This window comes from Mandrillus leucophaeus, unplaced genomic scaffold, assembly GCF_000951045.1.
Source record: "Mandrillus leucophaeus isolate KB7577 unplaced genomic scaffold, Mleu.le_1.0 Scaffold15, whole genome shotgun sequence".
Lineage (NCBI taxonomy): Eukaryota > Metazoa > Chordata > Mammalia > Primates > Cercopithecidae > Mandrillus > Mandrillus leucophaeus.
In genome coordinates, this window is record NW_012101476.1 from 455,915 (window position 1) to 473,539 (window position 17,625).

The following is a 17,625-nucleotide window of genomic DNA, read 5'->3' on the forward strand; positions in this document are numbered from 1 at the left end:
AACTGCCAATGTGTGGCCAGAAATCCCCTTGATTTACATTATAAGGGATGGTTTAGTGCAACCTAAAGAGCTGCACAGACCTTTAAAAACCAAACAGGGAAACTTTCCTAGAAGAAAGGAGCAAAAATATCCCATGTGTCTGCTGCAGAATGGAGTGAGCTGTTTGCAAAACTGCACTCTGCCCACATGGGGATGTCTGCCTGGACAAGACTAAGGTGCTGTCTGTCCTTTGATGTAGGGACCCTTCTCTTTAGGGCAGGCCCCAGCCACAGTGTTTGTTGGAAGTTTGGGGAGGAACATAAAGGGGAATGGGGAGCTCTTGAAACCGCAAACTGTCTCTACAAAGTATCCATAGCTTCTACCAGAGGCAGGTGACAGCCATTGTCGTTGTAGCATACCAGATACTGAATTACATTGCTAAGGGGTAGACACTCTCCCTTCTTAACAGCATCACTTTCTTAAGACAATTAGGTGTGCTCCTGGCTAAATGGCTGTCCCTCACAAGGGCAATGTGCCTGGATCTATGGGACAAGTGTAATACACCAAGAATTATGCAGAAAAGTCACCATCCTGTTTGGATTTACTTAGCCTGATTCTAACATTAAGGCTTGCTTCTAGTGCAGAACACAGTCTACAATACAAAGCTTTAAGGAAATGTATCATGGAAAGTACTAACAACCATCAAAATCAAATCGTAATAAAGATTTTTTTTACCAGTCCCCCGAGGATGAAGAAGACCATGAAGAGGCGCCCAAGCGTGGTTTTTGCATAAACATCCCCATAACCAACGGTGGACATTGTGACCATGAGTAAATAGACACATTCCCAGTAGGTGAGAGCCTGGTTGTTTTGGAAATTTTCCCATGGGTCCCCTGAATTCTCCACCTAAAGCAAACGGGACAGGGGAGAAAAAAGTAAAACATGCTATTGAAGTGTATACATACAATAAACCCGGAAGCTCAGCATTCCCGAAGGCCACTTGCTAATGCACACCACTCTCCACAGGAGTTGTGTGGTTCCTGGGCTGAGTTCTGTGAGTCAGGATGCAGAGCTCCTGAGCAGGACACAGAGAAAGTGGAGAAGCAGCTGCAGCAAATGTCTTCCTGGCTGATTGGGACAGAGAGGGAAAGCTAGAAGGAAAATATCTCTAGGCCTTTTTTCTTCTTCTGGTAAAATGTCGGAAGCCAGCTAAAATTCAGGGCATTGCCTCTGGCCAGGTTTTAGAGCACTCTCTTCAAGGAAAGAGCCAGAGAGCCCTTCCCTGACCTTCCTCAATGGGTTTCTAAGGCCCAGATGGCCTGGCTCTGCCTCTCCCGCAGAAATTATAAACGCTTCCACAGGGGGCTGCCTCCTTCCATCAGTTTATCCAAAGAGTATATATGGGCCCTGCTTGTTCTGATTCAAACAGCATCACTGGGATCTGGCCCTGCTCTCCCTCCTTTGCAAATTGCCAATGGTGGTCTTAGCCTTGAGGCTGCCAGAATCTTCCCAGGGGCTTGGAAAGTGAGCTCATGAGAACAGCTTGCACTGGCACAGCCTGTTAGACCAAGGGCTGGCAAACTTGTTCAGTTCTGTGGGCCACACAGGTCCTGGTCAACTTTGCAGAGGCAAAACTTCAACAAATGGGTGTGGCTGGATTTGGAGAGCTTTGGCCCAGGACTGCAGTTTCCCCACTTTCCTGTCCTTCCATCATATTTGATCTGCCAACAAGGCTAGGAGATGGGCAGGAAAGGTACTTTAGATACTCTCAGGAGAGAGGGAGCTGCAGGTCCAATTTTACTCAAATACGCCCGTGATCCACCCGCAGGGCCTGTGGACGAGTGCCTCTGCAAAATGTTTCCAGGGCCTGGCCTCTTTCACACATCAGTTTGTCCTCAATGTGCCATTTTCACAAAAGTTTCCTGGTGAACCTGAAGGGACTTCACTAATACCAATAGTAAGGTGGGGTCATCATCTTATTAAAGACTACTATCTCCTCCACATTTGTGATTTGGATGCTTGGTATTTGGTCACAGCAAGAATTAGGGTGATTAAGGTTGATTTTGGCCAAGAATCCCATCGGTATTAAGGCCTAGGCAGGAGACCCCTAGCCCTTCTGGTGACTACGTGAGCCCCTGTGCCCCACCCTCTGGCCTGTCTTCCTTTGGGTGATAATTACGTAAATCCCACGTGTGGGTAGGTAAGCGTGTCCTTCTATCCCTTATGTAAACAGAGGCTCAACCACCGGTGGTCAACTTTATCCAAAGTCTCATAGCTAGACGAAGCTCCTTCCAGTTGTAACAGTCTATGTTTGCATGAAACACACTTCCTACAATGGCTGTGCTCTTTAAAAGCAGGAGGAAAGTCTGCCTTCGGGTGGTGTGAGGGGCTTGACTCAATATAAGGCTTTAAAAGAGTCACTAATAAAAAAGAATTAACATTTTTGAGGTACAAATCAGACAAAATAATAATCAAAGATGGCTTTTTGTAAGGGGGAAGTAGAAAGAAATTGAGGGATCTGAATTTGTTGTTTACTAGGAGGTGTGGGTCAAACTTCCAATCTTGTCCCCAGACCTTTTCCAGGTGTTTGCTTAGGAAGCACTGCCATCTTGTGGCTTACTATAGTTCTTGCAGACAGAAGGAAAACTTACCAAAGCCCCCACACGATACCAATGAGCAATGAACGGAAAAATGCAGGTTAATAGCGCAAACATTACTCACCATTTGGAACTAGTTTGGGGTAAAAAGGTTGGAAACCCAGACAATTGTGTGGTTGCTTCCCATCTTCCTGTCTGCAACCGAGGTGAAATTTCTTTCCAGCAAGAAAAATTTTAGGTAATAAAATGACTCAGAGAGGGTCTTGTTGCTGGCAAGCGAGAGCACAAGGGTCTTCAAGGTTACTCACCAAATGGATGAACCCGGCTGCAGTCAGCCACGTGCTGATAAATATGGAGAGCAGATTCACCAGCTTGATGGAATTACTGTGCAAGAGACAACAAGCAAAATCCCCACGTTACCAAGGGAAGGCCCTGCAGGGGCTATCTTACAGGGTAACAGCACCCGCTTAGGGGTAGAGGCTGCCACACCTAACTTCCAACCGTTTCTCCATTATAAGGGAATTCTGGAAGCTGGAGGAGCTGCTGGGATGAAGGTCAGGACAGAGCCTAGAGGAACGAATTTAACTTTGGTAAAAATTGACTTTTATTTTAAAAACTCTTCAAATCTACAGAAAAGTGGAAAGAACAGTATAATGAACACTAGTATGCTCTTCATTTAGACTGACCAATTATTAACATTTTACCACAGGTGCTTTATCTCCCTACATGCTTTTTCTCTCATTCCCCACACCCCCGCCGCTCTTTTTCCTTCTCTTCTTCTTGCCATGTATATATGTATTTTTCTCTCTCTCTTTTTTTTTTTTTTTTTTGCTAAACCATTTACCAATAAATCAGAGACATCATGGCACAAGCCCTAAATACTTTAGCACTCAACTCCTAAGAAGAAAAGCATTGCACAGCATAATCACAATACCATTGCACGCCTGAGAAAATTAAAACATAAAAATTCAGTAACGCTATTTAATATGCAGACCTTATTTAAATGTCTCCAGTTGCCCCAAAATTATGTTTATTGATTTTTTTTTTTAATTTTCCCCTAGACCCAAGTTTCATGCACTGCATTTGGCTGTTAGGTGGCTTAAATCCAACTGTCAGGAAACAAGGACAGAGAGTAAATATTTAGGCTTTACAGGCCATATAGACGTTGTCACAAATACTTAACTCTGTCACTGTGGCTTCAGAGCAGCTTTCAGACAACATGTACAGGAATAGATATGGCTTTGTTCCAATAAAACTTTATTTACAAAAACAGGCAGCAGGAATGGGTTATAGTTTGCCAATCCCAGCTTCAGTCTCTTTTAATGTATAAATGACACCACTCCTTTGTAATGACATTAGATTTTGTGTGAATCTAGGTTGTCTTCTATAATGTCCTATATTCTGGATCCTGCTTATTTACTTATTTATTTTTATTTTATATTTTGAGATGAAGTCTCACTCTGTCACCCAGGCTGGAGTACAATGGTGTGGTCTCGGCTCACTGCAACCTTTGCCTCCCAGGTTAAAGCAATTCTCCTGCCTCAGCCTCCCAAGTAGCTGAGATTACAGGCACACGCCACCACACCCAGCTAATTTTTGTATTTTTAGTAGAGACAGGGTTTCACCACATTGGCCAGGCTGATCTCGAACTCCTGACCTCAGGTGATCTGCCCACCTCGGCCTCCCAAAGTGCTGGGATTAGAGGTGTGATCCACCGTGCCCAGCCCAGTTTATTTTTTAAATAAATGTTATCATGTATGTTTGAGGTTTACAACATGATATTATCTACCATCTCACATAGCTACGTTTTCGTGTGTGACAAGAGTAGCTAAAATCTACATATTTAACAAAAATCCCAAATACCATACAATTTTATTAACAATAGTCTTCATGTTGTACATTAGACCTCTAGACTTGATCATCCTACATAGCTCCCTACTTGAGTATTTCTGTTAAGCATCTCTGCGGAGATGGCATCACATCAGGATATCCCAGCCCAATGACTAGGCCCATTCATGTGGCTGAGGCGGAGATGCTAATGTCTCCACTGAGAGGTGCCCATTTCACTTTGTAATGAATATGCCACCTTGAGTGAGGCCCCGAGACTGCAGGAATATCCTGCTCCCCAACAACTTTATACCTAACAGCTTTAGTATCCACTGGTGTTCCTTGAGTGGATCAACTGGACCTTATGACATTTTGAGCTCCCTGAGAGCTGGGGACTTGTCTGTCTGGATTCCAGGAGCCCTGAGTCCCTGGAGCATAGCAGGCCCCGTGACTCTTCACTGAGTGCACTGGTCTCTGCCTCTGCTCTCTTCCTAAACTGCATCCTGTTCACTCCCACTGGGGTATACCTGAAGGCTGCTGTCAGCAGGTCACTTCACCGTCCAAAGGCTTCTTGTTGACTAAAAGATGATATTCAAACTCTCTCCTTCCATTGTCAATACCTTGTGAAGTCCCAGCCTCTCCCACCACCACCCTTTCACATAAGCTCTTGAAACTGCCATCCCAGTTAAACCTATTTACTATAGCTATTGTCTACACTATTTACTCAACTCGAAAGCCTTTCCCATCTAGCCAAATATTCCCCATTCTTCAAAGCCCAGTTCAATCCCTACTGCTTCCTTAAAGTTGTTCCACCCACCTACAAGACAAAGTGACTTTCCCTGGCTCTCACCTCCAGCCATTCATCGGTAATTGATTCTACTGACTTAAGATGTCTTGTGTAAAGCTTTAGGTTGCTATTTGACTCTTGTGTTCCTTGCTGCATCTTGCAGAAAAGAACTCTCTTTTCTAGCTCTTGCATTTTCCCAGTAGTGGCTTAATGTAGCCTACAGTGTTGCCCAATCCATTAGTTTTGGTAAATTCATCTCTGTTACGATTGCCCTCTCTTACCTCTCTTTTGGAGAACCAATGATTTAAATTCTAGGCATTTAAGATCACAGTAATAGTATCAGCTAGCTTGTTTACAGTTCTTTCCCAGTGCTCACCACATGTGCCACCATCCTAAATGCTTTAGGATCACCTGTGCTTTATGTGTACTAAGCCATTTAATGCTCATAACAACACTCTTTCTTCTTCTATGGAACAGCACAGAGGAATCCACGGTCTTAGGTTTTCTAGAGTTGATTCTGACAGTTCATGGAAAGGATAAACAGATACTTTCAACTTTGTGGGTGAGACTGATCTTTCGAGGTGTGTGGAACAACTTTCTTCTCGTTCGAAAACTTGGGAAAACAACGAAAATGTCCATTCTGTCTCTCTTGGTCATTTCTAGAGTTTCCAGATTATAATAACTGCCAATATTTATGGAGCGCTTATTATGTGTTAGATGTTGTGTTGAGCAGAATTCCCTCCTACCTCTACCTTGTAAGTCCTCTAAGGTGTGCTCCAGCATTGGAGGGTAAGAAGTAGATGAAGAACAGATAGCCAGTGGCAAAGGGAGGGCTCTTAGGGAGGTGCGTGCTGTCCATTTTCTCAGGGGATCATTAAATACCAAGTGGCTTCACTTACATACTCCTGGATTCTTGGGACCTGAACACAGCAGTGTCCCACCAACAACCATGTGGGGTCCTCTTGAGATATTTAACCTATTGGAAGTCCGAGCCTCTTGGTGCTTTGGGAAAATGACCTAAATATGGTGATTATTAAACTCTAAATGATGGTTACAGTGATATTGGTAGTGCGTTAGGGAGCTCTTGCCATATGCAGAACATTTAACCATTGTTGCTAAAACAGTCCGTGTTTAGCTCTGAAATCTGATTATTTTTATGACATCAGCATTATCACAGATCCCTAGGTTTAGGAATTTGCTTTCTAAATGAAACACTATCACCATGCATCTGAAAGCTACCAGCAAAAGATGCAAGGTTAACCCCTGGTGGGCATTCTCCATACTCTGAAATGTGAACCTTGCCAGGTTAAGTAAGGCTCTTTGGGAAGAAAGAGTGGGGCATGCCAGGAGCAGGGCTGTGTGCTCTGCATGGCAAAGGTATGTATCTCTGCATGGAGATAGTCATAGCCTTCCTGGTCAAGCCTAGGGATCTGGGCCAAACATGAAGCTAGCAATGGTTAGAATGATTTGAATCATTCAGATTCTAGCCTGCTTCCTAAGCTTTGAGGGAGATTATGATTTTATCATGAAAACCTCACCCATCTAAAGTAAATCATTCTCATTTTTCCAATACAATTCCTGAGTCCCCATCCCATGAGTTCTAATTCACATCGATGGACACAGTGAAACATGATAGGAGAGGCACACGATTCTTGTAGATTAGAGACCTCTTCCAAGAAACAGTGGATGATGCAAGAGAAGGTCTGGCTCCAAAGATTACAGCTGTAAACCCAGAGTTTCTGGGGCCTTCTTTGTTCTCTATATGTTTAACAAGACATGTTTCAGTTAACACAGAAAATGTCATGCACTTTGTACAAAGTGCACATTTGTCCCTGCTCTGCTTGTCTCTAATTTTTCTCTTTGTTTCTGGTACTGCCAGGTGCTGCTGGCCTTGCTTTGTTTTACTGCTGTATTTGCTGGACAGATATAAAATACCCACCCCCTGAAAAGTTAACTGACTGCACCACACTAACATAAATGGTCTGAACTATAACATCAGTGGAGCAAAGTGAAATTCTGCCAATCCAATCTCTTAATTATCTCTAGATCCCTTCTCCTCTCTCTGCCCCAATTTTCACTGCCTAAAGCCATGCCCTAATAGCTTTTCCCTGGACTACTGCCTGCTAATTGGTCTTATGGTCTATGAGGTCTTTGACGCTTCAGCCCTATTCCCTATACAACTGTTGGAATAGTGGATCTTTCTAAAATGTTAATCTAACCGCATTTCCTCTCTTGATTAAAATCCTTCAACAGCTCTCCTTTGTTCATGTAAAGTCTATGAATCTAAGAACCTGCATGATTTGGCCTCTCCCTGCACATCTCTTGCACTCTCCATATAGAATACTCTTCTTTACAAACTTTACCTTGGAGCCATTTCTAAGGTCATGTGAGTAGTAATGTTTTAATTTCAAAAACGCCTCCCAAAAACATATTGGTTAGGTATATGATGACTCATGCATATCATGGAATGCTATGTGGGAAACCAAAGGTGACGTAGTAGATATAATAGTTATCTCAAAGTAGTATGATGTGGAGGCAATCTTACTCTATCCTTTATGATTTTGTGTGTTATTGCAATGTTTACAATGAACATATTTTTAAAATTAGAGGAAACAGGCTGAGCACGGTGGCTCACACCTGTAATCCCAGAACTTTGGGAGGCCTAGGCAGGTGGATCACCTGAGGTCAGGAGTTCAAGACCAGCCTGGCCAACATGGTGAAACCCCATCCCTACTAAAAATACAAAAAGTAGCCAGGCATGGTGGCGGGCACCTGTAATCCCAGCTACTTGGGAGGCTGAGGCAGGAGAATGGCTTGAACCCGGGAGACGGAGGTTGCAGTGAACTGAGATCGTGCCCAGCCTGGGCAACAGAGTGAAAGTCTATCTCAAAAAAAAAAAAAAAAAAGGGAAGAAAGAAAAACTACACGAAACAATAAGGAAATTCCCATTTTGAAAAAAATTGCTGAGTGATCCATGTTTTAGTCATCAATATTTACCACAGTCAATAAGATGTGGAATTATAGCCTTTAAACACAGCTGCTGACTTTCCTCTGACAGTTGAATAAGTGTTCTAGCACCTGTACGTTAGATCTCCAGTTTGCAGAATAACTGAGGAACTGCCAAAACTTCAGATAGTGAGAGGGAGTCTCCTTGTCTCCCCTTTAATTGGCCCGTTTCAGGCTATGGAGTATTCTAGGCCCGCTGTGGGCTTGCAGCTTGGGAGAGGGCCCTGATGCTGGTCACATAACTGTGATCTGCCCGTTTCATCCTGTGCACTTTAATTTTCCTTCTGCTGCCTTCTTAATTCTTTATCAATCTTTCTGCCCACCGTGTGCTTCTCTGCCTTGTTTCTTTCAGCTCTTGGCCCAGTGAGGCAGCCAAAGTACTGGAAATGAAACAGCAACTCCAAGTCATTATTTCAAATCACATTGCAAAGCCTCCATCCCTACTTAATGCCACAGACTGGCAGGAATTCACCACCAAAGAGCCAGACAAAATCTCCCTAAAGACGATTACATGGGTTCCCCAACCCACCCTCCTGGAAGGACCGCTGTGAAAGCAGCAGAGTATGGAAGAGTCATAGGAGAATTGCTGAAAGTCCAAAGCCCTACAAAAGCCGAGGCTGCACTTTCTCTGGGACAGAACTTTGGGATTCACACTTGGGGATGCCCAAAAGGAAGGAGCCAAGATTAGCCGGGCCGGCACCTGGAGAGAAAATGGCCTCAGAGAGTTGTCCTAGAGCTTCTAGACTTCTTACAATTACATGATATGTGCTTCTGTGCCTGGCGACCTGGCCTTTCCTACCCTCTTAACCTCATCCTCCTCTTTCTTATCACAGAACTCTTAATGTCCAGGAGTGCAGAATTACCCAGAGTTTCCCCAAGTGCCATGCTCTCAGACCAGTGTGCTGTTAGCAGCTTCCTTGATTAGAAGTCAATCCCCACCCTACCCCTCACATGCCCAGCCCCAAGAGGATGATACTTAGTTTTCTACAAGGCTTACCTAAAGGTAACCTTCTCCTTGAAAAGATCCTTGACTGCCCCACAACTCATGCCAAGCCCAGCTTAATTACTCCCCTCTCAACCCATGGACATACTGACATCAACATTAACCACACCATCAGGCGGCCTGACCCCCTACCCAGCAAGTTCTCTGACAGCAGGACTCCTAGCACCCACCTTGCTGCTGACACCAATGGGTGCTCACTCCAGGCTTGCTGAATTACCTCAACCATCTGGTTATGACCATAAGTGAAGGGAACTCTGAAAACCCAGGTTGTGGCTTTGGGGCAAAAAGCACCCTCTAAAAACAAGAGTTTCATATAGTGTGAAGTGGGACACTGGAGAAAGGCTGTCTTGGGGCCCGGATGGCAGATGCCCAGCCAGCCTTCCACCCCGTGACTCTTCCCTAGGGCCATTCTCTCCCTCATGCCCTGGCTGGCTGCTTCAACTTTCCCCCTCTACACTGAAAGGAGGAAGCAACCATACTGTGCAGTAGACAGGTGAGTTAACCACCGGGGATGCCACAGCCACTTCCCACATCTAAAGGAAAGAAAAGTGAGTGTACTAGCAGAAGGTCAGAAAAAAACATTCAGATGGTCCATCATTCTCTCAAGTCCTAAAACAGTCCAGGGAGTAGACAGTATTCCTCGGAGCAATGGAAACTTCTCAAAGCTGGCATCAGAGAATAAAAATTCCCTTAACATATGATGTGATTGTGAAACAGGGAGAGACAGACACTACCCGACATTAGAGAGTGTCACAAAACACCACCCCTACCAGAAAAATAAGTGTCTCTTAAGGACAAGGCTCTATGCTTGGTGCCGGGTACTCACCCATTCCACCTTCAAAACACAGTCTAGTGGAGTGAATCTGACATAGGTAAATATTGAAGAGATGCTAGCTTCATTGATCATTTACATTTCAAAAGTAATAATTAAAAGGCAGAAATCAAGCTTATTGGCACTCAGAAAAATATGAAGAAATATACTATTCACTGTATATGAATAATATTACATTATTGCTAATAAATAGAGGACTGACACATTCTTATCTCAGGATAATGAACAGTAAAAGGCAGGAGGACACACTTTTAAAGACCTCAGTGCCATTGGATTCTCTTTTTCTTTTCAACTTGGCTAATAGAAAGTGAATTTGACCTCACAGTCACATAGATGAGCAGTCAGAGAGAGGAAACCAATTTGGAATTAAAGCAAAACAAAATAAACAAGTAGGGGAAAAAAACCACCAACACCCAAGGAGTAAAGCCAATCATAGGTTGAATTTGTTGGCTGTGTCAGGTTCATTCAGGAAGCTGGGTCCCAGCCTGTGTTACCAGGAAAATGATGCTGAATCTAATCCTCCAAACTGCAGATATATTAATTACAAATCACAAAATATGGAGGTGTCCTGTTTTTAATCATTTATCAAATGCGTGAAGGGCAACCAAAGAGGAAATGGAACATTAGAAGTGAGCTTCCTAGAGTGTAATTTCCTAGAAGAGAAATTTATGGCCTGTACTTATTCTCCATTAGAGCACGTCTAACCTCTTTTATTAGTTTATTCATCAAGACAGCCCTGGTTTCAGGCCAGCTCTGCAAGCCAGCAGGTCATCAGGAAAGGGATCCTCTGGGGGCTTTTCCTCCTGGTCCAGTTGTGTTTTCCAGATCATAACGCAGTTAACAGAAGTATTCATGGTGCATTCGGCAGGAGGTTTGTAGGTTTTCCCCCAAAAGGCAATTCACGGAGCAAGCCCCAAGGGCTATATGGATATAAAGTGAACATCTAAAATGTGCTTTGAAATGAAATGATTTCCTGTTTGCCGTATGAGGTTTGTGATTGCCTCTCACAGCATTGCTTCCATTGCCTTTACGACTGGGTTCAATTTCTTATTTAGTGATGTAATAAAGGGGCGATTTAGAATCTGGCAGCAAGGACTTCCCAATCAATGAGCAAATCTATCCCTCATTCACTGCGCACCTCTCCCCGTGACACCGTGACTCTTACCTGGGCAACCCCACTGGGCACCCAGATATCAGCTATGTCCCTACAATCGTCCCCACTTCCCTGCATGCACAGCTGTTGCTCTCTTTTCACCACATAATTCCCTGGCCCTGCAGAAGAGAGCAACCCAAACCCTACTCTGGGTTTTCTCTCCGTCTCCGTGTTAGATCACTCTTTTTGTGAATAATATAACTATTAATAATGTCATTGTGATGAAAGCAAGCACACCTGATATTTGCAACTTGGCATAGGGGACTGGAAGGAAAAAAATATGACAAAGAACATCTTACCTTGTTTTAAGAATATTCAGAAACTGCAAAATTTCTGAAAACTGTATTAGTCTCAGAGCTCTTAAAAATCTCAAACCTGGAAAAAAGAATGGAATAGAGATGCATTATTTTCAATGCGTGGTTTTAATGTTCACAGTCTGCCATTTGATTTACAGTTCCCAAGGGTCAAAGGCATGGGAAGTTCTTGCAGAAGATAAACCAGCTGGTACCTCGGACATATTCCTTCATTCTGATTCTTGACTGGTTTAATCTCGACTGGTAAATGGACTTTCTCTTTATAAAGGTGGCCTGTTCGGAACCTCTTTAGAGGAAGGGCTCGTGGGGAGAAGCCAGGTTAATGAGACTTTTCATTTAGTGATCTCTGATTGAAAGCACTGTTTCTAAGTCACCTAGCTGTCTGGCAGGATTTTGTCTCTGAAAAATCCTAGGAATTGTTATTGCTCAGGGTAACCCTTGCGCTAAGAGCAGATTGAGAATAAATCGGATAACCTTATGTCTTTGATGGATTTTATTTTTTATCTTTATCTTCAGCCCTGATAAAATGAAGAGTACAGCCCACAGTGTTATCTGTTTTCTATAAACTTCTATATTTTCCTCCCAATAAAAAAAAAAGATTGGTAAGATATCACATCCCACAACTTCTGGATTCAAAATTTATATAGTTCCCCGTTTATTAAGTGTTAAGATAAATGGTTTGTCCTTTCTAAATCAACAACCTCTCTTGAATGGAAAAGAAGCATCAGTGTTTAGGTGGCAGAAGAGAGATGGCGAAGGAAAACACATCAAGCACATTTTAAAAATGCAAATTATTATGTTTTAATAGCTAAGAGTGAATTATATTTCTGCTCAGGTGAAATTCATGAGTCAAAACATTCAGAGTCAGTCCTGGGCTATAACAATCTGGCTATCATGCAAAGGAATTACTTACAACATGCTGGTTTATCATCGCTTTGAGACACAATGAATGTCACACCCACTCCCAAGGGGATTTTCTTTTGCAGACTTTCTAGAAGCATTTTATGAAGCACCACCACGTGCCAAAGGCAGTGTGAAGCCTTCCAGTGCATGGAGCTGACAGACAACTCCACACCCGTGGGTGGGGCTTTGTTCTCCCACACCTGTGAGCCAGTAAACGGCAGCCTAGGGCACAGCAGTGAGAAGGAATCCTTACTACCTTCTACTTGAACAAGGAGTATGCTAACGGCGCCCACCGTGGAGCTGTTTAGGTAATAAGGGAAAATTAACTTAAAGCTCATGGGGTGGGGGGAAATCCGACTGTACAAGGAAAGAGGAAGAAAAGGATTGGCTCAAAAAAAATAATTTCTCATTTGAAAAGGATTAACCATCATGAACAGAAGACTTTTTTTTGAAAACATTCTCCTTCTATGCCAAATAATACTTATATAACTTTTATTAAATAATTGCAGAGATGAGACGGGATGTTGATGAAATAAAAAGGCTCACGGCCAAAAGCACAGTCGTAACTGAGCTGATGAAAGGCTGACTTTGCACTGCTGAAAACCGATCACGGCAAGGAGTACAAAACTAAGAAGTCATCTCAGAAAGCAGAGAAAATAAGGGAAAGGGAGAATAAAAAAAGATGAAACTTCAGAAAACAGAAACAGTGGAGATCATAGAGATCCAACCATGGATAAAATGTGTTTCAAAGGGAAGTCCAAACAGCACATTGATCATAAGCAAAGGCCAGGACATAACAGAAAAGAACTTTTGAGATACAAAAAAATGGAGACTAAAAGGTGAAATGAAGGATCAACTTTTAGAGACCAATGCCGAGAAGCATCTGGCTTTTCATTTTCACATTTCAAGTATTAAAATCAAGCAATAAAAATAAACCATCAGTGTTGATGGGGTTATTTACCATTAATGTAACTAAGATCATTATATTTAACAATAAGTGTTAAATGGCAATTGGGCAATTCTCAGAATTTTTAGACAAACAGAATCCAACCCAAGATTTTTATACCCAGTCAAGTGGTTGTTCAAGAATAAAAGTAACAAAAAAACCATTTAAAATTCTAAGGTCTCAAAAAATACATTGTTTGCTCAGTGTGCGCATAAAGTTTCCAAAGAGATTCACAAGACTTGCTAAATTAGAATGGGAGGGGGCAAGGGCTGGAATTTAAATTTATAACAGACTCTACTGCTGGTCCTAACCTTCCAGCCCAACCTACACTGTTATCTCATACCAGTATCACTGTCACATATTGCTGAGCTAAAACGACACATTTAGAAACGTGGAGTAGAAGGCGACTGGCAGTTAGCACTGAAACTATCAAAGATAACAACGCTCTTCCATGTTCATCAAGACCTCCCAGTGGATGCCTGATACATTCCAAGACCTCCCAGTGGATGCCTGAAACCTCAGATAGTGCCAAATCCTATATGTATCGTATATACACACCTATGGTAAAGTTTAACGTATAAATTAGACACAGGAAGGGATTAATAATGACAATAATAAAACAGAACAATTATGACAATATGTACCAGCATCACTACACTTGTGCTTTGGGGCCATTATTAAGTAAAATAAGGGTTACTTGAACACAGGTAACATGGGTTACAGCAAGACATGGGTCTGCCCACTGAAGGACACTGAGAGACTAATGGCCAGGGGGTGCAGATGGCACGGATGTGTCGGACAAAGGGAGGATTCTTGTCCCAGATGGGGCCAAGCAGGACAGCATGCAACTTAAAACTTATGAATTGTTTATTTCTGGAATTTTCTATTTAATATTTTCAGACTAAAGTTGTCTGGGGGTAACTGAAACCTCAGGAAGCAAAACCATAGGTAAGAGGCACTCCTGTAGAAATACACGCTAGCAATGTATTAGCTGCTTAGGGTTTAATCCTGAAAATTCTGTGTGTGCATAGATATACTTTTATTTATGAAACTAAAAATAGAATACAAACAACCTAAACTTCAAACTGGATTTCTTCTTTTTATCTTTAAACGATGGTGTTTGTATCATATATCCGTTGGTGATAGGCAGCTTGCCACATTTGAGTGAGTCATGCAAATATAGTACAATAAAAGGTTTTCTTTTAATTAAGGTGCATGAAAGTAAAAGGGAGGAAAGAAATGAATGCAGAGCCCACAGAGTCCTATACTCTTGCTAGAGACAAACTGCAGATCTAGCTCTGAGCACCTTCTTAACAAAAGCAAGCAGGGAGACAGGATAAGATTAATAGTGTATACATAAGAGAGAAAACAAACTGGCTTGCAGGAGAATCATTTATTTTTCCCAACATGGAGACCAGAGGGAAATGTCTCCTTGCAAAAGGGATCCAGGGTGATGCAGGAACAAGACCCCTGTGGGCTGAACAAGGGTGGCCTTTACTTATTTGACTGTCTCATACTCGGTATTTTTATGGCACTGAGTTTCATTAACGCAAATGAGTCAGTGAAGTTCTCCATAGGTTAAAAAAGTCCATCTACATTTTATCCTCAGATCAAGCCAGACTATCTGGGGAAATGGTTGGTCTTTCAGGAATCATTCACAATAGCTTCTGTATTTTCTTACTCTGCTAATAAAGACATACCCAAGACTGGGTAATTTATAAAGGAAAGAGGTTTAATTGACTCACAGTTCCACATGGCTGGAGAAGCCTCAGGAAACTTACAGTCATGGTAGAAGGGGAAGAAAACACATCCTACTTCACATGCTGGCAGGAAGGAGAAGTATCCAGCAAAAAGGGAAAAGCCCGTTATGAAACCAGCAGATCTTGTGAGAACTCACTCACTATCACAGGAACAGCAGCATAGGGGTAACTGCCCCCATGATTCAATTACCTTCCACAGGGTCCCTCCTACAACATGTGGGTATTATGGGAACTACAATTCAAGATGAGATTTGGGTGGGGACACAGCCAAACCATATCAGCTTCCTAACTGCTTTCTGCCCTGGACCCCTTGTGGTCTCTACTCAGAAGCCTTCAATGCCCCCCATTTCACACAGAGTAAAAGTCAAAGTCCTCCAACAGCTTAAAGCAACACCACCCCACCACCAGCACTATCTCCTTTTGGATCTGATGGCTTCCTACGGCCACTCCTACTACTGTCTGCTGATCTGGCAGATGTCTTCAGTAAGCCTTGAACACACAGGCATGCTACTGACCCAGGACCTCTGCACATGCAGGCTCTCTGCCTGGAACGCTGTTCACCAGATGCCCACATGGCACACTCCCTCACCTCCTTCAGGTTCTTACTCAATGTCCTTTGATCAGCATGGCTTTCCCTGGCTACCTGACCAAAACATGTAAATCCTCCCACACCACCCGTACAACTCCCTATCCTCTTTCCTGCCTTACTTTTCTCCTCAGTATGAAGCACTGGCATCTCCATTATGTGGTTACTTTCTGTCTCCCTCTCTGTAGCATCAGCTCTACGAGGGGAGGAGCTGATGTCTGTTTTGTTCAGGGCTATATTTCCCACATCGAACATACTGTCTGGCATAAGGTGAAGGTTCAGTAAATCCTTGTTTGAACTGAATGAGTGAATCAAAGTTTTGAGAAAGAATTAGATGGCAGAGTTAAAGGTTAGATAATCCACATTCAGAATTCTGAGACTATACGTCACCTACGAAAGGGAAAAGCCACAAGCCCTGCAGGGTCCCCTGAGAGAGGTCAGGGCTGCACTCTTAGGAAGTAGAAAGTAGCCTCATCAGGGAAAAGCCTTAACCAATGACCGCTCTGGCTATACCCAGAAAGAGCCCAGAAGACTATAGACAGCGACTTCAGGCTAAGAGAGGAGACCAAGAAAAGCGAGGTGAGAGGGGGAACTCTTTGGTGACAAGTATTCATCTCCTCTGTTTTATAATACCTTTTATTATTTTTATTCTATAAAATATCTGAAATAAATGATTTTCTAAGGCAACACAAAATAGCTATAAATAGAGTTGTAAAGAAGAAAATGTGTACGTACCAAAAGCCAGGAATTATATGCCCTCCACAAAAGTTTCCAGGTTCAGAGAGTTTTACAAGTGAGGTTTTTACACTTTCAAAAAATAGTAAACTTCTCTATCTATTCACTATTATATGATCAAGTCTTAAAAATGGACTTATCTATGTTTTCCCATGATCTGTATTGGTTTAGAAAGTTGGCATTACCTGAACACAGGTTCCCCATGCATTTTTTTTTAATGGCAAGCTTATCACACTAATGACTGATAACAATAATCCTAAATAAAATACTAGGGTATCATATTAATGATTAAATGAATAAAAGACATGAGCTATAGCGGATGCTGTAGGGTGCAGCCCAGATCCCCTCTTCAGGGATCTTATTTGTCCCGGGCTGTTGAAGAGTGACCTGCTAAAGGCTCACAGCTAGTCCCTTCATGAGAATTGCCCTCTGCTACAAGGAGCTGCCTCACCTGGGGCTACATCCCCTGTCGGTAGTGGTGCCCCCCACCACCCCAACACACACACAAAGGCTGGCTGATATAGGAACAAAGGTCGGCTGCCTTGCCTTGATTTGGGATAACTCTGAAGGGCCATCTAGTGGCACTGCTTTCTGTGGGATGGGCTGAGGCTTCCCAGGCAGTTGCACCCAGCCTGAGTTCTCCACCCCTATTCCCTCACAGGCATGGGCATTAAATCCTACCCTGGTGATCTGCATAGCGGAAGACCAAGCATTCTAAGAGTGCATGTGTGCATACTAGAGGCACTCAGTAAATGGTGATTTCATCATATGAAGGTGGAGAATTACAATAGCATAGAAGTGTACACACGCCACAGAAAAGTCATCAAAATGGACTAGAAAGTCCAGAAACACATCACACACACACACATGCAGAGTATATATAGTGTTACTGTTATTTTAAATTACTGGTGAAATGATGATGTTGACAATGACATCAATCTATTATTATTGATGATCTATATATTAAATTACTTACAAACACTAAAACTTCTAACTGTATCTTTTTTTTAAAAAACACATACAACAGAAGAAAATAGCTAAGGAGAAACAAGCGAGACAGTGTATTCAGCACAGTTTGAAAGCAACAGAGCCAGGCTTCACCCCAAATGTGACAAACTCCTCAAAGGCCAAGCTTGTAGTCACTGCCCCGTACAGACTTCAGCCAGTCAGCTCCAATTCAGACATTAGGACTCAGGC

The 17,625-nt window shown here is 42.8% G+C and overlaps 1 protein-coding gene across 16 annotated transcripts in view; it reads right to left on the bottom strand.

Annotated features, from left to right (window-relative positions):
• The window catches only part of KCNMA1 (potassium channel, calcium activated large conductance subfamily M alpha, member 1), a 770,521-nt gene that overhangs the window by 233,529 nt on the left and 519,367 nt on the right, over nt 1–17,625 (bottom strand). For all 16 annotated transcript variants that reach the window (XM_011974877.1, XM_011974876.1, XM_011974875.1 and 13 more), the window contains 3 exons: nt 11,484–11,559; nt 2,885–2,960; nt 715–885 (listed from right to left, as the gene is read on the bottom strand). In XM_011974877.1, coding sequence (XP_011830267.1) covers nt 715–885; nt 2,885–2,960; nt 11,484–11,559 — 323 coding nt within the window. The remainder of the gene's footprint in view (nt 1–714; nt 886–2,884; nt 2,961–11,483; nt 11,560–17,625) is intronic.